Raw genomic sequence first — 18,108 nt, forward strand, 5'->3', positions numbered from 1 at the left:
TTCTATAAAAATGTGCTGCAATTAGCAATATGCATAACGTGAAAATCCTCACATGCACACTTTTTAGAGCAATAATCTGAAAACAAAGCAAAGCAAACAGCAAACTCAAAGATAAGTATCAGTTGTCTATCTAGATTAACCCTCATGAATGAAAATGAAAGGACATGTTGGCCCCCTTTACACTTGGAGCTTACATCAGAGTTTGCGTTAACCAAAAAATTTCCATCGTTCACCGAATTTGTAAAACACGGATAATTCAAAATGCTCGCAGATTAAAATAAGCCATTTGGTCTATTGCGTTTGGCTGCTTTAGAAACATTCCCACAGTAAAGGATGCTAATAGGGATTAGAAGTGAAGAAAAGGGTGGAAAATAAAGTTTTAACGCGCCCACGCGAAAACACACCGGGAGAGAGACGAGAGTGAGGATTTGAGGAGAGAAATGAGAGATTTCAAGTGTAGTGCAGTGGAACAATTCATGGGACATTGTTCATTAAATTGGGTGACCAGGTCCTAAAACCACAGTGTAAAACAGAATAAAAAAGACAGCAAACCACAACACAGGTGCCTGGTAAGCCAAAAAGAGCTTTTGCCACAGAAGTTCTTGAGATAAGATATTGTTATATTAAAAACAATTAGTGATTAGTGAAGTGACATGTGGCCAAGTATGGTTACCCATACTCGGAATTAGTGCTCTGCATTTAACCCATCCTAAGTGCACACACACAGCAGTGAACACACACACACACCGTGAACACACACCCGGAGCAGTAGGCAGCCATTTTTATGCTGCGGCGCCCGGGGAGCAGTTGGGGGTTCAGGGCCTTGCTCAAGGGCACCTCAGTCGTGGTATTGAAGGTGGAAGAGAGCGCTGTACATTCACTCCCCCCACCTACAATCCCTGCCGGTACGAGACTCGAACCCGCAACCTTTAGGTTACGAGTCCGACTCTCTAACCATTAGGCCACGACTTCCCCGAAGTCACAAAACAACCTCAAACAACTGTCCCTAACCATATTTGAATGTGGTTTCAGTGATCCGATCACAATGTGCCCTGTGGTTTAAGGCTATCTGATTGTGATCCGATCACCGAAAACGCACTTTAATGCCAGGTGCAAAAAGGGCCAAAAGTCCAATCAAATGTGATGACAGTGAGTAATGGAGAAAGAGCCACGTAAATGTCAAGTCACTCTAATTTGTACCACATGTGCAACGCATCACCCATTTTTCTCAATACAACATTAAAAGGACTTTAAAAAACATCCATGTGTTAAATTGATCACCTTCAGCACCCAATGCCTGCAGATTTTCGTCTTCAAAAAGAGCCTGTTCAGTGAACTGGTGTTCAGAGACAATGGTCAGGAAGCTTTTAGAAATTAAACAAAGGAGACACACTAACTGCCAGACATTTGTTACCTCACAAAACCGTTTGTCACGTTTGGAAATGTGTGCTCGCTGAAGAAAATATATCAAATGAAATAAAGTACAACTACATTATTGTGACAGCATTGTATGATGCTGAGAAATTTGTGGTTGTTTGTCAATTTACGCAACCATTTGCCCCAGCTGTATGCACTAAAAATCAGCATTCTGTGAGATTATTTTCATTATAGTCAATGACTAGTAGTGGTAAACTCATTCTTGAGAGTTAATATCTTTCACACTAATGAATTCCCATTGAGAAAAACAAAGAGCGACAGTGTGTTGCTTTGACATGCATTTTTTTATCTGAATCTGTCGTTGACTATTGCAACCAAGGCCATTAGCTATATTGAGGTCATTTGGCAATTAGTAAAGCTTAAATAAAGCACTTTTAAACATGTGGTTCGATCTCTGAGTGTATCTGACTGTAACGTCATTAACAAGAGTGCATGCCAACGCCAACGTTTCATGAAAGTGCACTTTTTCTTAATGAAAATGTAATCTCTTAAGCATAATGTCAGTTAACATTCTAATTCTGCTGTTAAGAATTACATTCAAAAATGTACTTTATGTGAAGCATAAAACAATGAGGAATAAAATATTCAGGCCAATGAGGACCTAATGGAGTTTAGACTCGTGCGCCAGCTCTCTTTTAGTGGTAATACTGGGCCAATATAGATAACGACACTAAAAACTCCTGTTTTGAGGGTTCATTTTGGGCATAGCTTACCAAAAAATTGAAAATTCTGTCAATATTTACACATCCTCATATTGTTCCAAACATATTTCTTCAGTGGAACACAAAAGAAGACATTCTGAAGCATGTTTAAGTGTTTTGTACATACAAAGAAAGTTAGTGGGGTCCAAAACAACATTGGATCCAAATATCTTCTTGTGTTCCACAGGATAAAGAAATGCATACAGGTTTGAAACGACATGAGGTGAATAATGGCGCTTTTCCACTGCATGGTACGGCACGGTACGGCTCAGTACGGTTCACTTTTGGGGGGTTTTCCACTGGGTACAGTACCTGGTACCTGGTACATTTTTTAGTACCACCTCGGTTGAGGTTCCAAGTGAACCGTACCGTTACCAAAACGTGACGTGTAAACTCTGCTGATCACTGATTGGCCAGAAAGAATCGTCTCTACCTGCGTAGACACAAAAGAACCGCTAGATTTAAATCAGCACAGCCAGCGAAGGATCGAATGCAACTGTTTTGAATGAGCGCACCTTTTTTTAACAACCAAAAAGTTTCGTTGTCTGTTGCGGAAGTACAGACGTTCCTCTCGTTGATAGCAGAGGAGCGGATCCAGCTAGAGCTTGATGGCGACGCGGAATGAAAACGTTTTTTTTAGGAGTCGTGGCAGTAGAGGAGGCGCAACTATAACGACATGTGAATAATCCCGCCCACTCCAAAGCGATACTAAACTGCAGTGAAAACGCAAACCGTGCCGAGCCGAGCCGTGCCGTGCCGTACTGAGCCGTGCCGAGCCGAGTCGTACCATGCAGTGGAAAAGTGCCATAAATGATGCCCAAATTTTTGGTTTTGGATGAAAAAATGTTTCAAATCCCCCTTTTGTCCAAAAACACTGAATCTTGACATTCAAATATAGAATAATGGCTTTTCCCACCGTTTACATTCAACCTTGTCACAGAAGACCTTTAATGGAAGCTCATGCCATTAAAGAGCATGTCACTATGCTAAATACCCTTTGTAGACTCAATCACCTTGATGCTGTCGGACGTACAGTACAATAAATGACCAAGGTTGGTTCCATAGGGGGAAAGTACTTAATTCTGCGTCTACAGCATTTGGCTGGGGATACTGTATGTCTGGGATGAAGAGTCAACAAAACAAATGCGAGGGAATAATCTAAGAAACACTTTCAATCAATACAAGGTATAAAATATGAGGGCGGAAATCATACGCGGGCTAAAAATAGAGCGAAATGATAGGTTTCTCCATGCTGAGGAGAAAATCAAACACTGCACTTTCATTAGTACTCCACACCTTGTCTCTGAGGTTGAGGTCCTCCATTAAATATTAATGTGTCCCTGAATCCACCTTTGCTTCATCAATACTTATTGACCAATATTATAACAGCAATTTAGTCCCAGGCAACGATGATCAGCTCTTGCATTTGCAATCTCTACAGATGTGGAGATGTGTGTGTTGTGGAGGAATTGCTTGCCATTTCTCATTAGGAGCACAGTAGGGTAGGTTTCCTTTTCATTAGCGATGATGAAAATAAGAGGTACGAAGGAACTCTGGTGGGAGGAGAAGATGCAGCTTTCTGGTCTATTCTGGGTTTCTCGCATCACAGACTGTCGGTCTTCAGTAGAATGTGAAAGATACTGGAATTTTTAATCTCAGCTGGGCCTTTGATATGCTTCATTTAAAAGCAGGGAACTCAACTTTTCCATCTGCCACTTTTAAGACTATCACTATTTTTTTTTTTATTGTTGTTGATGTTGTTTTCATTTGTTTATCTTGTTAGCCCACATACTTTTATTATTGACTCAGCGGCCAGTGAATCAGAAAAACACTAAGCACTTCAAACAGACTGCTCAAAGAAATTGCATCTCATTTTAAGAGCTCTTTGAAAATGCTTCACAGAAAACTTCAGGCTCCAAAACAATGACCTATTTGAGTAGCATCTTCTCTCATTTCCTCTGCAACATATGCATTGAAGATGGGGGAAAACACTGCGTTTTCTCCGAGGAGCTCTGCGACGACTGTAACAGCATATGTGAAAAAGCAACTACTGTACCAGCACAATACGAGTTAGCCAGGGGAGAGTAATGCTTGTTACTTACGAATCAGAGGCACACTGGCGTTGGCTGTTCCCAACCTGTTGACGGCCACACAGGTGTAGTTGCCATAGCGATCCTGTGTCATGTTCTTCACTGTGAGAACTGATCTGGAGCTGAGGTTCTTGATGTCTATTCCTTGGCCCATGTTAATCCTGAAAATAGGACCATGAGTTGACATGACACGTCAAGCAATGACACCTGCTGTAGTGTGGCATGCTATAAATCCATCCAGCAAAAAGTATTTTTAGCAGCACTTCTCATTTATACATGCAGACAGGCTACATGGAATACTAGTACTTTTAAAAATTTATTTGGTCACACTATTGACGTAAACTGGAAAAAATGACTGAAAGGTGCAAAACACAGAATATTTTTCAAATGTCTGAATATTTTTCACTACTTTTATTCAGCAAGTACAGTATGCATTACTTTTACATAGTTATAAAAGATTTATGAAAGATTTGGAAAAAAATGTATCAGTTTCCACAAAATTTTCAACATCGATAATAATAAAAATAAACGTTTCTTGAGCACCAAATAAACTTATTTGTATGATTTTTGAAGGATCATGTGACACTAAAGACTGGAGTAATGGCTGCTGAAAAGTCAGTCACTGATTTCTTTCTTCATCTAAGAATGGTACATAATGTTTTGGACACATATTAATGTTTCTTACACCAAAAGATGGCAGGTAGATATATGGTAGTATGTGAGTTATGAAGGAAAATGTAAAAAATGACAATTGTCCCTGGTCCTGACGGAATAGCTAAAGGGAAAATCAGAAGCAGAAAAATTTGCACATGGCTTATAGCTGTGTCAAGGTCAAAGGTTCAGCTGCAGTTGCTCGAGAGTCCTGACTTGGGTCATACGTGTTACTCTCACAGGTAAAGCAATGTTCTGACCTTTTGTCCCCTAACTCTCAAGTAGCTTGTCTCCTGCTGACATTTGCTTAAATAAGAACAAAAACTTTTCTTAAAAAAAAAAGACCACTGCTACCACTGTATCTGAGTGTTATAGTCCATTATACACAAAAATATTTACATAATCTATTCAGAATCACCTTGCTTATACATTATAACATTCTGTTCAGCCTCTGTTATTAGCAAGCAACTGGAAAACAGAACAATGTTTTTGGGAGTCGCAATTTAACAAGTGCTTTCCATTGCAAAAGTATCTAATTTGGAAACCCAGCTATCTTTAGATTTACAAAAATTTACATATATTTAGCTCAAGAAATACATTATTATAATTTTTCATGATTATTTTATTTTTTAAAAACAAAACTAGTTCACGATTCTGCATCATTCCTGTTGGTTTCTATTGTTTCCTGCTGTTAGTTCAGCATTGAGTCGGCACATTCAGACAAATACAGTAAAACATACAGTTTAGCAACAATGCTCAATGTAAAGCCTTAGATTAAGCAGAGTACAGACCCAATGCCAATGAGCCTCCTTTGCAATTTGAATAAATTGAGTGAAGCCTATAATTACAATTAGCACAGTGTGAACTGCTGATTCAGATCGTACTCAGCAAGAGTGAGTAAATGACGGGTAATGGGGTAATTTGGTATTTAAATTCAAAAACCACCATTTGAGTCAATGCTGATTGGTGTGAAGACTTGGAATGCTCTTTACTAGTGATAAGGTTATACAAACATACAATTAAAATGCAGAGTTAAGATAGTAAGATAGATCCTCCTAACATACACAGGTTTGTACTATTTCAACTTTAATGTAACTGTATAAAAATGGTGCATTTAGAAGTAGACTTGAGTATACCTCTGATTTATTTTCTTTTTTTATCACATTCCATAACATTTAATTAATTTGGCTGTTTTTAAACATAATCAAATGCTGTTAACAGTTTTTTATTTATTCTAGAGCTAGAAATAAGTCCGTAGGTAATAAGTGTGCTCTCTATTTTTAGTTTTTATAAAATTTTATAAATACTTTTATAAATAAAAATCTCTATCTATATATAAAAAAAAACCACTATCTGACATAGTGAAAGAAGGTTTGGTATTGGAAAAGTAGAAACCTAAAAATAAAATATACACATCTAGAAAAAAAATTCTGGTGCACAGCCACAAATGAATGTTCACAGAAAATAACAAAAAAACCCTAAAAACACTGACATCCCCAGAAAGGGGTCGAAATGTTGTCAAAAAATTGGAAGAACTAGCAGTGAGCCAGTGTTTTTTATTGTGTTGACAGTGATGAATATTTGCATATTGGCATTCTTTCTTGCATTAATTTGCATATTGAATTGTGATTGGTCTTATCTCTCTTACATCTACTTAACCATCTGCAGCCAACTTTACACTGCAAAGAGTGAAAGCCACATTATGTGCTGATACTTGTACACAGCTGACAGAAAACTAGAAGCGTACTGAGTGCCATGACAATTAAAATTGTCGTTTCATTTATTAAAACGAGTTAAAAATGGATCTGATTTGACATTTCATTGCCACACAACCGAAGCAGCCCTAAAACTCTTTCTTGTCTTGCAAACACTAGTCTTTCCTTCTAGAAAATCACCATTTTAGCACTTTTTGGGAACTAAAAATGAATTTCGCCCCTCCCCCAAAAACATAATGTGTTCAAACCAATGCTTAAAATTATACATAATGCTGACTGATCAATTAAGACATCTTTTTGTGTTGCTCAAATGACTCAAATGGTACAGTTTGCTTCAGAGCTCTTTTAGAAAGTTTTAGAAAGAAGTGTATGACTTGTCTTTAATTAAAAGTTAAAAATGACGGTGAAGTTGCAAAAGTGATTTTCATGAGCTTATGCTGTGCCAAGAATCACTATCTTTCAAAATGAAGACTCTTTAATAAGACACTTTGTAATATTTGATAAGCTGCAGATCCATAGCTATTAAACTAATACTACTAAAGACTGTAATACAGCTTTAGATCAACGTTCAGCGATTAAACCTTAGGCGAAATTCTCAAAAACTGCCGTACAGTTTGATTGTATTGTAATTATTCAGTGGATTCAACAAAGGCAGTGACTGCAAATGAATACTGATCAAAATATTGCATTTCTTTTACACAAGCACACTTGCCACAAAAAGCGTCCTCGACTGACGTTAACCTTCTCTGTGGTGAGCATTCTGAATCGCAAATAAACTCACTTAACGTGCATAATGTATGATAAATGATCACTGTACAGCTAAGCTAATGAAATGAAGGCTTTAATCATTTATCACTCTTGGTTTTACCTTTTCTCTCCCTTGTACCACTCAAAGGCTGGAGAGGGGACAGCTGCTGCCTCACATCTCAGCAGGGCAATCTGACCGGGTCGGACCCCGTGACTTCTCATCTCATGGATTGCTGGAGGAACTACAGAAAGAAAATAAAAACCAACATGATTTAGGGAAAGAGTGAACACACGTAACAAGCTAACTCAAATAAACTAACCCCCCGAGCCGGAGAGGGAAGATCCTTCTAAAACGCAAAGTTTTCATTTACAGTTGTGTGAATGAGGCAGAAATGAATTAGCAACAAGATTCAGAGTGGTCAACACGTGTAAGTCTTATGGGTGCAACGCTGAGAAATACTATTCGTCCCAAGGGTTGGAGAAATGAAATGAACTGCTCAGTGATAAATTGTTTAATAGCTGTTCAAAGGCTGAGGAACTGAGGAAGGTTCTCTGAATATGTGCATGTAAAATGAGGACCCTTTCATGTTCACAAATGCAGTGTAAATCTCTCTAGCGGTGTCAGTGAGAGAGCTTTAACTACAGGCTGAATTTTCATTTTCCAGCTCGTCAAGAAGCAACAATCCTCTCTCGATGGGAAAAAAGAAATGTTTATCATACATAAATCTTCACTGTATATTATTTCTTATAGCAGGAGTAAACAGAGTAAGCTACTAGAATGGCATGCTTTCAAATACAAAATGACATATAGAAAAAGGCTATAAAAGAAATAACACCGTACTTAATATACACACAAATAAAGCAGGCATGTACAAAATACTAAGTTGAACACAATATAAAAAAATTAAAAAAATCTGAAAATAACTCCCTTCAAGCAGGTGATCCATTTGTCTTTCGAGCTGGCGTTAAATTACTTGCTATGTCTGAATTTGAGTGGGGGACATTTATATTCCAGGCAAATCGTTCTTTGAAAATCACCTGCAAGTTATTGAGGTCTGTGTTCAGACTATTTTTTCCTGATTGAATTTTTGACGTTCTCTTCTATAACCCCAGTGTTGAAGGTATGAAGTTCTCCAGGCCTTCGACGTAATGTTTCATGTTATCTGAGGGCTGAAAAGAAATTTCCACCATTGTGGTGAGAACAGTAACATGGATTTTTAAGTATGATGTTCTCAGACTTTGGGCTCCGTAGTTATGTCACATAGATATGTTACAGCATTAACAAATGTGAAGGCATGCGCTTCCCCACATTGTACACGGAAGTGAGAGTTTCTCTCATTTCTCATATCTGGAAAACTAATTTGCAGCATTTGAAATTCAAAGCATCTAACAGTAAGTGTGAGGAAAAGAAAATCTCACTGTTTTTCTGAATTTGAAGCAGAAACATTCACTGAGATAAGAAAAAAAACCGTATACAGTATTTGCTAGATTGCTACATGGATTACCATCTGCATGTCAGGTACCAATCACTTGACTGAAATAATAATTATCTTCACTAAAGAAATTTCCATGACTCTTTTTACTCCTAGAAATCAAAATGTTTTCCAAGGCTGTGAGAACCGTGCATAAAGAATATGGATATCCATCATTGTAATCACTGTGTTGAGAAATTTAGTTCTGTGATATTGCGCTGCTCATCATTTCTTCACTGCACAATCTCCTGGGAAGGAATGAAAATAGCAGTGTGACACATCAACGCAGCTTGAATGCAGAGTTTTGGCATATGTTGGAAGAGAAGTCTGTCTGATCCAAAAAAGATGGCAACGGATGAATCTTCTGCTTTGGCTGGATCATGCATTTACAGTACAGGCATCAACCCATGAAAATGCCTAGGGAGCATTACATAACCTGAGCATCACAGAAGCAGGCTAGCATAAGATTTAAGGATAACATAACATAAGAGATTAAAGGAACACATTGCTGATGACAAAGGCGAGGACAAATGACTGCTGAGCCTATAACATATGGGTGCAGAAAGGACAAGGCTGAGAGTGCAGAGAATTTAAAATCAACCCATTTTACTGCAGTAATCTGATGTATGAGTGAAACATGAGAAAATAGGAACAAATGAGGTTAGACTGTGAAAATGGGCACGTGATATAAATAATTACAAATTCTCATTTTTAATGTTTAAAAACAGGTATGCTGCTTCACATTTTTTTGTGGAAACCCAGGAATTCCATGATTTTTGCAAATAATATAAGTAACAATGTGAATGTCTTTATTTTCACTCTTGATCAATGTAATGCATCCTTGCTGAATAAACATTATTATTTTTATTACCCCCCACACTTTAATCCTACTAACCTCAAACTTTTGAATGCTAGATCACGAATACCACAAAAACAAAAAAATAAGAAAAGTTTATTGAGCACCTAATCATATGACACTGAAGACTAGAGTAATAACTGCTGAAAATTCAGCTTTGCCACCACAGGAATAATTACAGAAATACTTTTTTTATATATTTAAATAGAAAATGGCTTACAATATAATAATAATGTATTTTCATAAAATAAATGCAGCTTTGATAAACATAAGAATTAATTTGAAAACATGAAAAAACTATAAAATATTAATTGTGTATATATATATATATATTTAGTATATTCAAATATAGTATATTAAGATATTCATGAAACTATATGAACTATATTACTAAAACAAAATTATTCCAAACTTTTGATCAGTAATGTACATACAGTATGTATGTATGTATGTATAAAACGTAATGAGAACTGTATTGAATTACAAGACACAAAATATAATTATAAATGAATATAATGTAAGTATAATAAATAAAAGAAAGTAAATAAGATAAATTTTGATTCGATGTCGACTAAAGGACACAGGACACACAGGATCCACACACCATAACATGTTTATGCACCGAGATGACAATGGAATTCAATTATACACAGATCTCCATGCTGATGATTCAAATAATCAATATATTCTTCATTTACAATCATGCTCTATAACTTGACATCAGGTGTCAAAAGCCATTTAAAATACATGCAAACGCATATTTAGAACGGTCAGTTTTTGCAGTGAAAAAGATTCTAGCAATTCAAATCAGGTGTCAGGTGATATGAAAGCATCTGGATTTGTGATGCCAAGTTCAGCCTTTGACAGAAAACGGAATCTCTAGCCCCGTTCACTTCAAACATTTGCCACACTACCTGACATTTCAGTTGGGATGCAGTCGAAATATTTCACACCTTCTCTGGCCCGTTAATCAGTGTGAGCTTACTTTAAATGGATTTGGATGCTATAATATGGCATTGAGAGGCAGAACCAGAAAATTCTCGGCATAAAGAGCCAACGTGAGAGAATCCAAGGGTGCATTTACTAGAAACATCTATGCGTCTGTTGTATGTGTGTACATGCTTCAAATCTGCAAAAACACCTCCATATTGGAGGTTACACAAGTGGATTTCAAGTTAATGCAGCTTATGTGTTTTGCACATAAAAACAAGAGATTTGAGAGCGGCTGAAATCTGCTGAGGGTGAGATATGGTATGTATCTGTCTGTGTCATTCATCACTGAGATTTGTGCTGTATTGTAAGCTATTGGCATGCCTTGGCAGGATGCCTAATAGCACAAGAGAAGCTGGCTCTGATATATATCCACACAGCTAACTTCTCCTATCTAACACACCACTGCATCTGTCCTCACTGAGGGATGATCCAGTTCATTATAAAGCTGCATTAGCGAGAACTACCCAGGGAGGAAAACAAAGCATTAGCCACAACTGCAACCACAACTTTTCACATTAATTAAAATCGTTTGAGCACATATACTGCAGTGATAAAGGGTCCGGAGGGACAGAATTCATGCAAGTCATCCAATTTTAAACATCAAAATATATTTTAAAGCAGAATGGAAATTAATGTATCAGCTAGTCTTTGGATACATCTTAAAAAAAAAAAAAAATTGGCTTAAAAAATAAAAAAATTAAATAAAGCTTCAGAACTGATGTGCCAAATCAGAAAATTCTCACCTGACTGATTTAGAATAAAATCCATTTGTAGTTTTCATAACAAGAATCAGCAGAGCATACACAACAAAAACCATCTGCAAAGTGCAGTTTATAATACTGTAAATAAAGGCGATTATAATCAAGAATTAAAGGGACGGTTCACCCAAAAATGAAAATTCCGTCATCAATCACAACAAAGCTATCAGTACAACGATGACAGTATATTCATTTTTGGGTGAACTATGCTCTTAAATATTTGTGTTCAGAGAGCACAAATCCTAGTGTAATAATCCACACAATGAATCATGAAGAAAAAAATCCCTATTAAACCCATATACACGGCTTCTAAGATTCAATTACATTAGTCTTTTAAGGAATTCTCATTATAGCAATCACATCAGCACAGGCTAATGCAGAATCATGGTGTAAAAACCACGAAAGCCCTACAATCCCAGTCATTTACAGGCCTCATAACAAAAGAGTGCAACTGTAAATCATTGGTGAGTTTCTAAACTCATACCAGATGGGAGGGACTGAAAATAGCAAATTTGGCATGAAAAATGGATGCTGCGGGGCTTACCGTTTGTCAAATTTGCCAGTTGCGGCTTGATCACAAACGCAAATTAAAATGACAAGGCAGAGATTATGTTTTAGAATACCTGTGAACACAGCACCTCGCAAATCGGTGAATACGTCAATATATGCCAAACAAGGTTCCCTAGGGTTCGGTGCCTTTGTGATTCGTCTTTCATGCACAGATTTGACACGTACAAAAACGCAGGTTGACTAATTCAAAATAGACTGCTACTGAATTATATTTTTATTGTTGGGATAAATCTAGGCATGGTATAACCTGATCTTTCAAGGGAAAAAAACTGAATAGGAGCCCCAGTTCAATCAAGTTAAATAGGATTTTCTATTATCACACTGAAGCCAGAGGTTAGTGGGTTGAACTGAAACTGCATGCTAATCCAGTTTATTATTTTTCCTCTTAATAAGTTTCATAACATCACAGCATGTCTGACTTTAAAGTTTGCTGATATTGGTGTCGGTTGGATGTACAGAATGACTAACTGGCACATCTCCCAACCCACAATAATTAATTTATCACATGACACTATGGAGGAAGGGATGATTTATACAGTCTTGCACCTTTATCCTTCCAACAAGTATAACATGTTATTTTAATTACAAGATCAATTAATAACCCACCTCTTCAGCCAGAGGCTAAAATGAGTTTTCTTCACAATTAAGGAATGGACTCATCAGTCCATGACTTATCAGCTTATAAACAGAGAGACTGCTTCAAATGCTGTCTCCACCTCATTGTCCTATTCTGTTCTCCAGCACTGGGTTTAGCAGCCAAGATTTATTAATTCATTAAGTTTTCCATTTAAAATTCAAGAATAACATCATGTTCTTTCTCTAACACATCCAATCCTTATAAATAACACTCATGCTAAAGGAACACAGGCTTTGTATGTCCCACGGAGAATATGCACTGTGGAGAAAAGTATTGAGTTGAATGAAATCATTAACCACAGTGTCACAAATCTATGTAAATAGACAAATTGGCTTTTAGCCTATCATGCTGAAAAATAGGAGCCATATTGTACTGTGCGGTGAAGATGGGCACTCCAGACAAGCCGTTATTTGTCTGTGATGCCTTATAATATCAAAGGGGCATAATTCATAGTGTCATTTATAGAAATGCATTACGGTCTTCCGTTAGTATGTGCGTCAGAGGTACATAGTTTGCAGTTTTGGGGGGGGCGAGTGGTTCAATCAGTGAGGCCTTTCATTACTTTTAATTTCTGGTTTCAAAACCGACATTCACATCACAGCAAGTGGTGAAGAACAAAGAAATATGTGTGTCCAGTGCATGCTAGTACAACACTAAAGACAGACCTTTAGTTTGTGGCTATTGAGAACTATACAGAAAACAAAAAGTAATTTACAACATTTACAAAAAGTAATTACAAAGGATCAGCAAGTAACACACTGAATTAACCTCTTAACTAAAATAAATAAATAAACAAACAAACAAATAAAAATGTTAAAAATATTTTGGAATATAAAATTGCCTTAAAATCAAAACCATTTGTCTAACTAAGTTATGTTCCAAATTTGAAGTTGATATCACAAAAATTTAGGTTCCTGTGATTTACTTTGTTTTTTTCATGCATTTTCCTGTCACAAATGTTTAAATGTCTGTCATAATATTAATTCTATCACAAAATAGTCAAACATAGAACTTTGGAATAAAATAACAAAACTTTGAAAACCTTGAGACTCAGACCTTTTCAATTACATGTGTTTTGTCCAGATTAGAAAAAGTTTTGGTTAATACATTTTGTTATATGATACTTGACACCTGGGGGAGAAGCTCGCTAAACGATTTAAAATAGCATTTATATTTTAAGACAATGTCTGATTTCAAAATGGTTTTCACAGGATTAATTTTTACTGTTTAAGCTTTCAAATGATATCCAATTTAGGACGATTAATAAATTATGTGATGGGAAAAAAAGAGCGCCAAGATTAAACATGAAATTTTAAAGTAGAAAGATTGAATATATTTCCTTGTAAAACATAGGCTTTCAATAATCTGTTTTATTTACAACTTCACTTTTTTTTACAGTATAAACAGCACATTATACAAATTAAAACACTATAGATTATTACTCAAAATTTGTGTTTTATGCTTATTATAGAGTTGTGCCGTTAGCTTAGCAACATCTTAACAGCAACCTAATTGAAATCAATTGCTGCCTATGTAGGCAACAGGAACAGAGGTAATGACATTCATTGATTTCAAAAGCCTATTGTAAGCCCTGGACAACTGTTAAGATTGACTTCTTCTGGCTAGTTTTTTAATGCTAGGTTTCTACTGAAGTAAAATTATACTGAATGCCATCCAGAGGCCTCCCCCATATCCTTCTTATCCAGTCTTGCAGACAAAGAGGCCCTTTCATTGCTTTACATAGCTCAGGAATTTTCACAAATCTACATTTGCCATTTCCTAACTGGAAAGCATTCCACAATTTCAGTCAAACTTCAAATCACACAGAAATGATGGGTCACTATCGGTCTGTGCCAAGTAACAGTGCATTTCTTCTCTGATAAATCTCAATGTTCCATAAAATCGGGCCGTGCTTTTAACATATGCTTGGTTGGCTGCAATGTACTGCATAACCCAATGAATACAGCTGTACAAGTTGAAAATTCTTTCAGTGATACGAATATGTCAAATCATAAATGCATATGTCCGTGCATGGATATAATCATTAGAGTAAAATGTCAAGCCAGTAACAGCATAAAGTCTTTAATTGCATTTACAAATACCACAAATAAGGTGAATACAAATCAGGACAATCCCGATGAAGCCTTGACTTTTTAAATATATAATGTTCAGGCAATAATAGCTATGAAAGAGAAAAAAATGCACAGTGAATAGAAATTGCAATGTAATATATACAAATGCATTATGCTAATATTAGAAAATGCATATGGAGATGTTACAAACTACACATGAAGCTAAAATAAAAAAAACATTGATGCTTACACACTAATACGCTTCTAATATTCAAATCCGTTAAAGGATTTTTAGGCTGCATTAATTAGGTCAACCGGAACCGGGAACACTTCTCATAACACCCGATGTACTTGCTACATTGTTAGAAGAATGGCATCTACGCTAATATTAGTCTGTTTCTCTCTTATTCCGAGGTCACCGTAGCCACCAGATCCAGTCTGTATCCAGATCAGATGGTCAATAAAGGTGACTTGACTTGACTTGACTTACATTGCAGCTCAAAATTATGCCCATTTAGGGACAAATAGGGCCATTTTGATGTTGGTTTATCACTGCAGCACAAGCCATGTGCAAATGAAACTACTGACTGTTTTTATAACCTGTCTACAATCACCATGAGACTAAAGAGAAAACAGCCAGCTTTAACTTGAGAGTATTTATTTCCATAAAAGCTGAACCTTGTAGAAATGGCAAACCTTAATATACACAAGCTGTCCATTTAGGGAACCAAAAGTAAGAGAATACATTAAAATCGTAAATGCTGTGTTATTTTATTGACATTGAGATTCTATTACAATTTTCATTTTTATATTTTCCCTTTTCATTTTAGTTAAAAGGGTCATATGATGTTGCGAAAAAGAACATTATGTTGTGTATTTGGTGTAATTAAATGTGTTTATGCGGTTTAAGGTTCAAAAAAACACATTGATTGTAAAAAAAAGAAACACATTGATGTATTTCCTCAGCGACCAGCACGGATCAGCTCTAGGCATGACGAAGCAGTCTCTTTGGATTTGAGACTTTAGTCTTTGCAACTTTACAGATCTTCTTTATGCACCAAGAGCTTGTAACACTCCAGAGAGAAAGGAACAATTGAAATCGCATCATATGACTCCTTTAAAGCTTTACTAATTTTAATATGTTTTTGTAATTTTTATTAGTTTTTTATATTTATTTTTAATTTTTATTTATTTTAGTAAATCAATTGCATTTAAATAAAAATGAGAAATGTTGCCTTGGCAACTAGCTGAAATAAATCAAAATATATATATATTTTATTTAATTTAACGTTTATTTTATTTTAAGTAACATATTTTATGAATTTAGTACAATAACTAAAACCCCTAAGTGAAGTCACCTTATTACATACTTAGTAGTAAATCCCCAAGCATTCAGAGAGTGACAGCAATTTGTTTTGGGCATTTGAAAGGCATGTTCAATTGTCTTCTTCAGTGAGTGAAAAGCAGGCTCAATTGGATTAAGCAAGGGAATGACTTGGTTGGTCAAGACTATTCGTCTACTGGGCTCTGAAAAACTCCTTGGTTGCATTAGCAGCATTCATCTTCATTACAGCTCACATTACATTAATAAGCAATCACATCACTAAAGTCAAGGGAGACAGAATTAGCCGTACATGCCAGGGGCATAGCACACAGCCATGTCTCACAAATAGGGTGGTATGCTTTGGATCACAAGCACTTCTTTTTTCCATGTTCTGTGTTTTTCAAACAGGTGATTTGAACATACCTGCTTTGCCTCTGATCAGTTTATCCTGCTGCTCGGCTTAATGACAACATGCTTTATCAGAATTGACATGTCTTTGGTCCTCATGTTGAGAAACTCCAGCAACAGACTCGAAATGCAAATGCCTAAAATTAACTCACGACTTTCTGACAGCTTTCTTGTGCATGAAAAATGCAACAACACACACTTGGCCAAAAACAACTGGCTGAACAGCCAAATTAAAATGGAAACAATGCATGAAAAAGGAACAGTAATTGCGACATTGTTCAGATTGTTTAAATAACCTCAAATTAAAGCTGAAGTTCAAGCTGCACTATAACCTCTTACTCAATGACTATGTTTACACAGTGTGCAGAGGTGGACTCTTGGCCTCATTAGGACAATAACAGGAAACCGCCATGTAAACACATCTATTTGAGACATGGATGATTACAAGTTTTGCCACATTACCGAAAATATATTGCCTATAGACTCAGTTGCTGTTTTCAATTCAACTGCAATGAATGGAGACTGTTTGTTTGCACATTCTGAACACTGCAACATTACTTCAACTAATCGCGTGAGTTTGGGGGCGGGGCTATCTGTTTGGTCAACCAATAGCAGACAGGGGGAGTGTTCAGGAACTTGTCATTATTTTTGCAATTTGGTTTACTGCCGCTAATGCCACACAAATGACACAATTCCAAATTGCTTCAAGAATTATGTTAGTGTCAGTGCTGATAGCCTAACTGTCCTATCATAATAAAGGCAAAAAACGGCAAAAATAAATCTAAAAAAAAGTATTATTTTAGAAAAATATTTTAGAATTTAGAACATGTAGAAAAATTTAGAAAAAATATATATATATATATATAAATATAATTATATATAAGCATCATGTTTAAAATGTACAAAACAAATGTATGCATAAAAATTCATGACCTTATCCAGCTCAAGATTAACATCCATTAAAGATTAGTATTTTACTAATCATTCATGCAGCTATAGAGCTGAAAATCAACCTCTTATGCAACACAATAACACCAATCCCTCTCTGACTACTAATTCCTTTATAAACCACTGGGAGGTTTAAAGGAAGGTGAAATCTGAATGTAAACAGACTATGTCTTTCTATGTAATTTGCAGAACAAAGTGGTTGCTCCAGGACACATTAGCTCAAAATGTGTCTTGACAAAATGACATATGAAGCAAAGGCATTACATTGCCTCTCCGAAGCTCTACCAATTGCATTTTGCATAAACATTCTAACATCTGTGAGCTATGTGGCATCAACTAATCTGACTAATTTATATATTTCTTTTCCTTGATGTCTTTAGAGGCAGCGCCTGTATGAAAGTGGAACTTAAAACTAAACATCTGGTGTGCATTCGAAAAGGAAAATAAGAACGCTGTGGCATATAGTCATAACAGACAAGATAAATTGAGCTTCATGGCAACTAATTTCACATTAGAACAGTGTAGATTTAAAATGCAAGAGCTGTTGCAGAAATAAAAGGCATGGTAAATTGTATAATTGTATGCAGAATTGAGCAAAATTAAATTACTTTTCAATTTATGAGTTGGAATATACAGTATATATATATATATATATATATATATACAGGTGCATCTCAATAAATTAGAATGTCGTGGAAAAGTTAATTTATTTCAGTAATTCAACTCAAA

The 18,108-nt window shown here is 36.0% G+C and overlaps 1 protein-coding gene across 4 annotated transcripts in view; it reads right to left on the minus strand.

The window, feature by feature from the left end:
* LOC107673552 (neuronal growth regulator 1-like) overlaps window positions 1-18,108 on the minus strand; it is a 133,967-nt gene that overhangs the window by 37,934 nt on the left and 77,925 nt on the right. For all 4 annotated transcript variants that reach the window (XM_016467179.1, XM_016467177.1, XM_016467176.1 and 1 more), the window contains exons 5-6: window positions 7,463-7,583; window positions 4,241-4,389 (exon numbers count right to left, since the gene is read on the minus strand). In XM_016467179.1, the coding sequence (XP_016322665.1) occupies window positions 4,241-4,389; window positions 7,463-7,583 (270 nt within the window). The remainder of the gene's footprint in view (window positions 1-4,240; window positions 4,390-7,462; window positions 7,584-18,108) is intronic.

Source organism: Sinocyclocheilus anshuiensis, unplaced genomic scaffold (genome assembly GCF_001515605.1).
Source record: "Sinocyclocheilus anshuiensis isolate Anshui unplaced genomic scaffold, SAMN03320099.WGS_v1.1 scaffold44, whole genome shotgun sequence".
NCBI classification, from domain to species: domain Eukaryota; kingdom Metazoa; phylum Chordata; class Actinopteri; order Cypriniformes; family Cyprinidae; genus Sinocyclocheilus; species Sinocyclocheilus anshuiensis.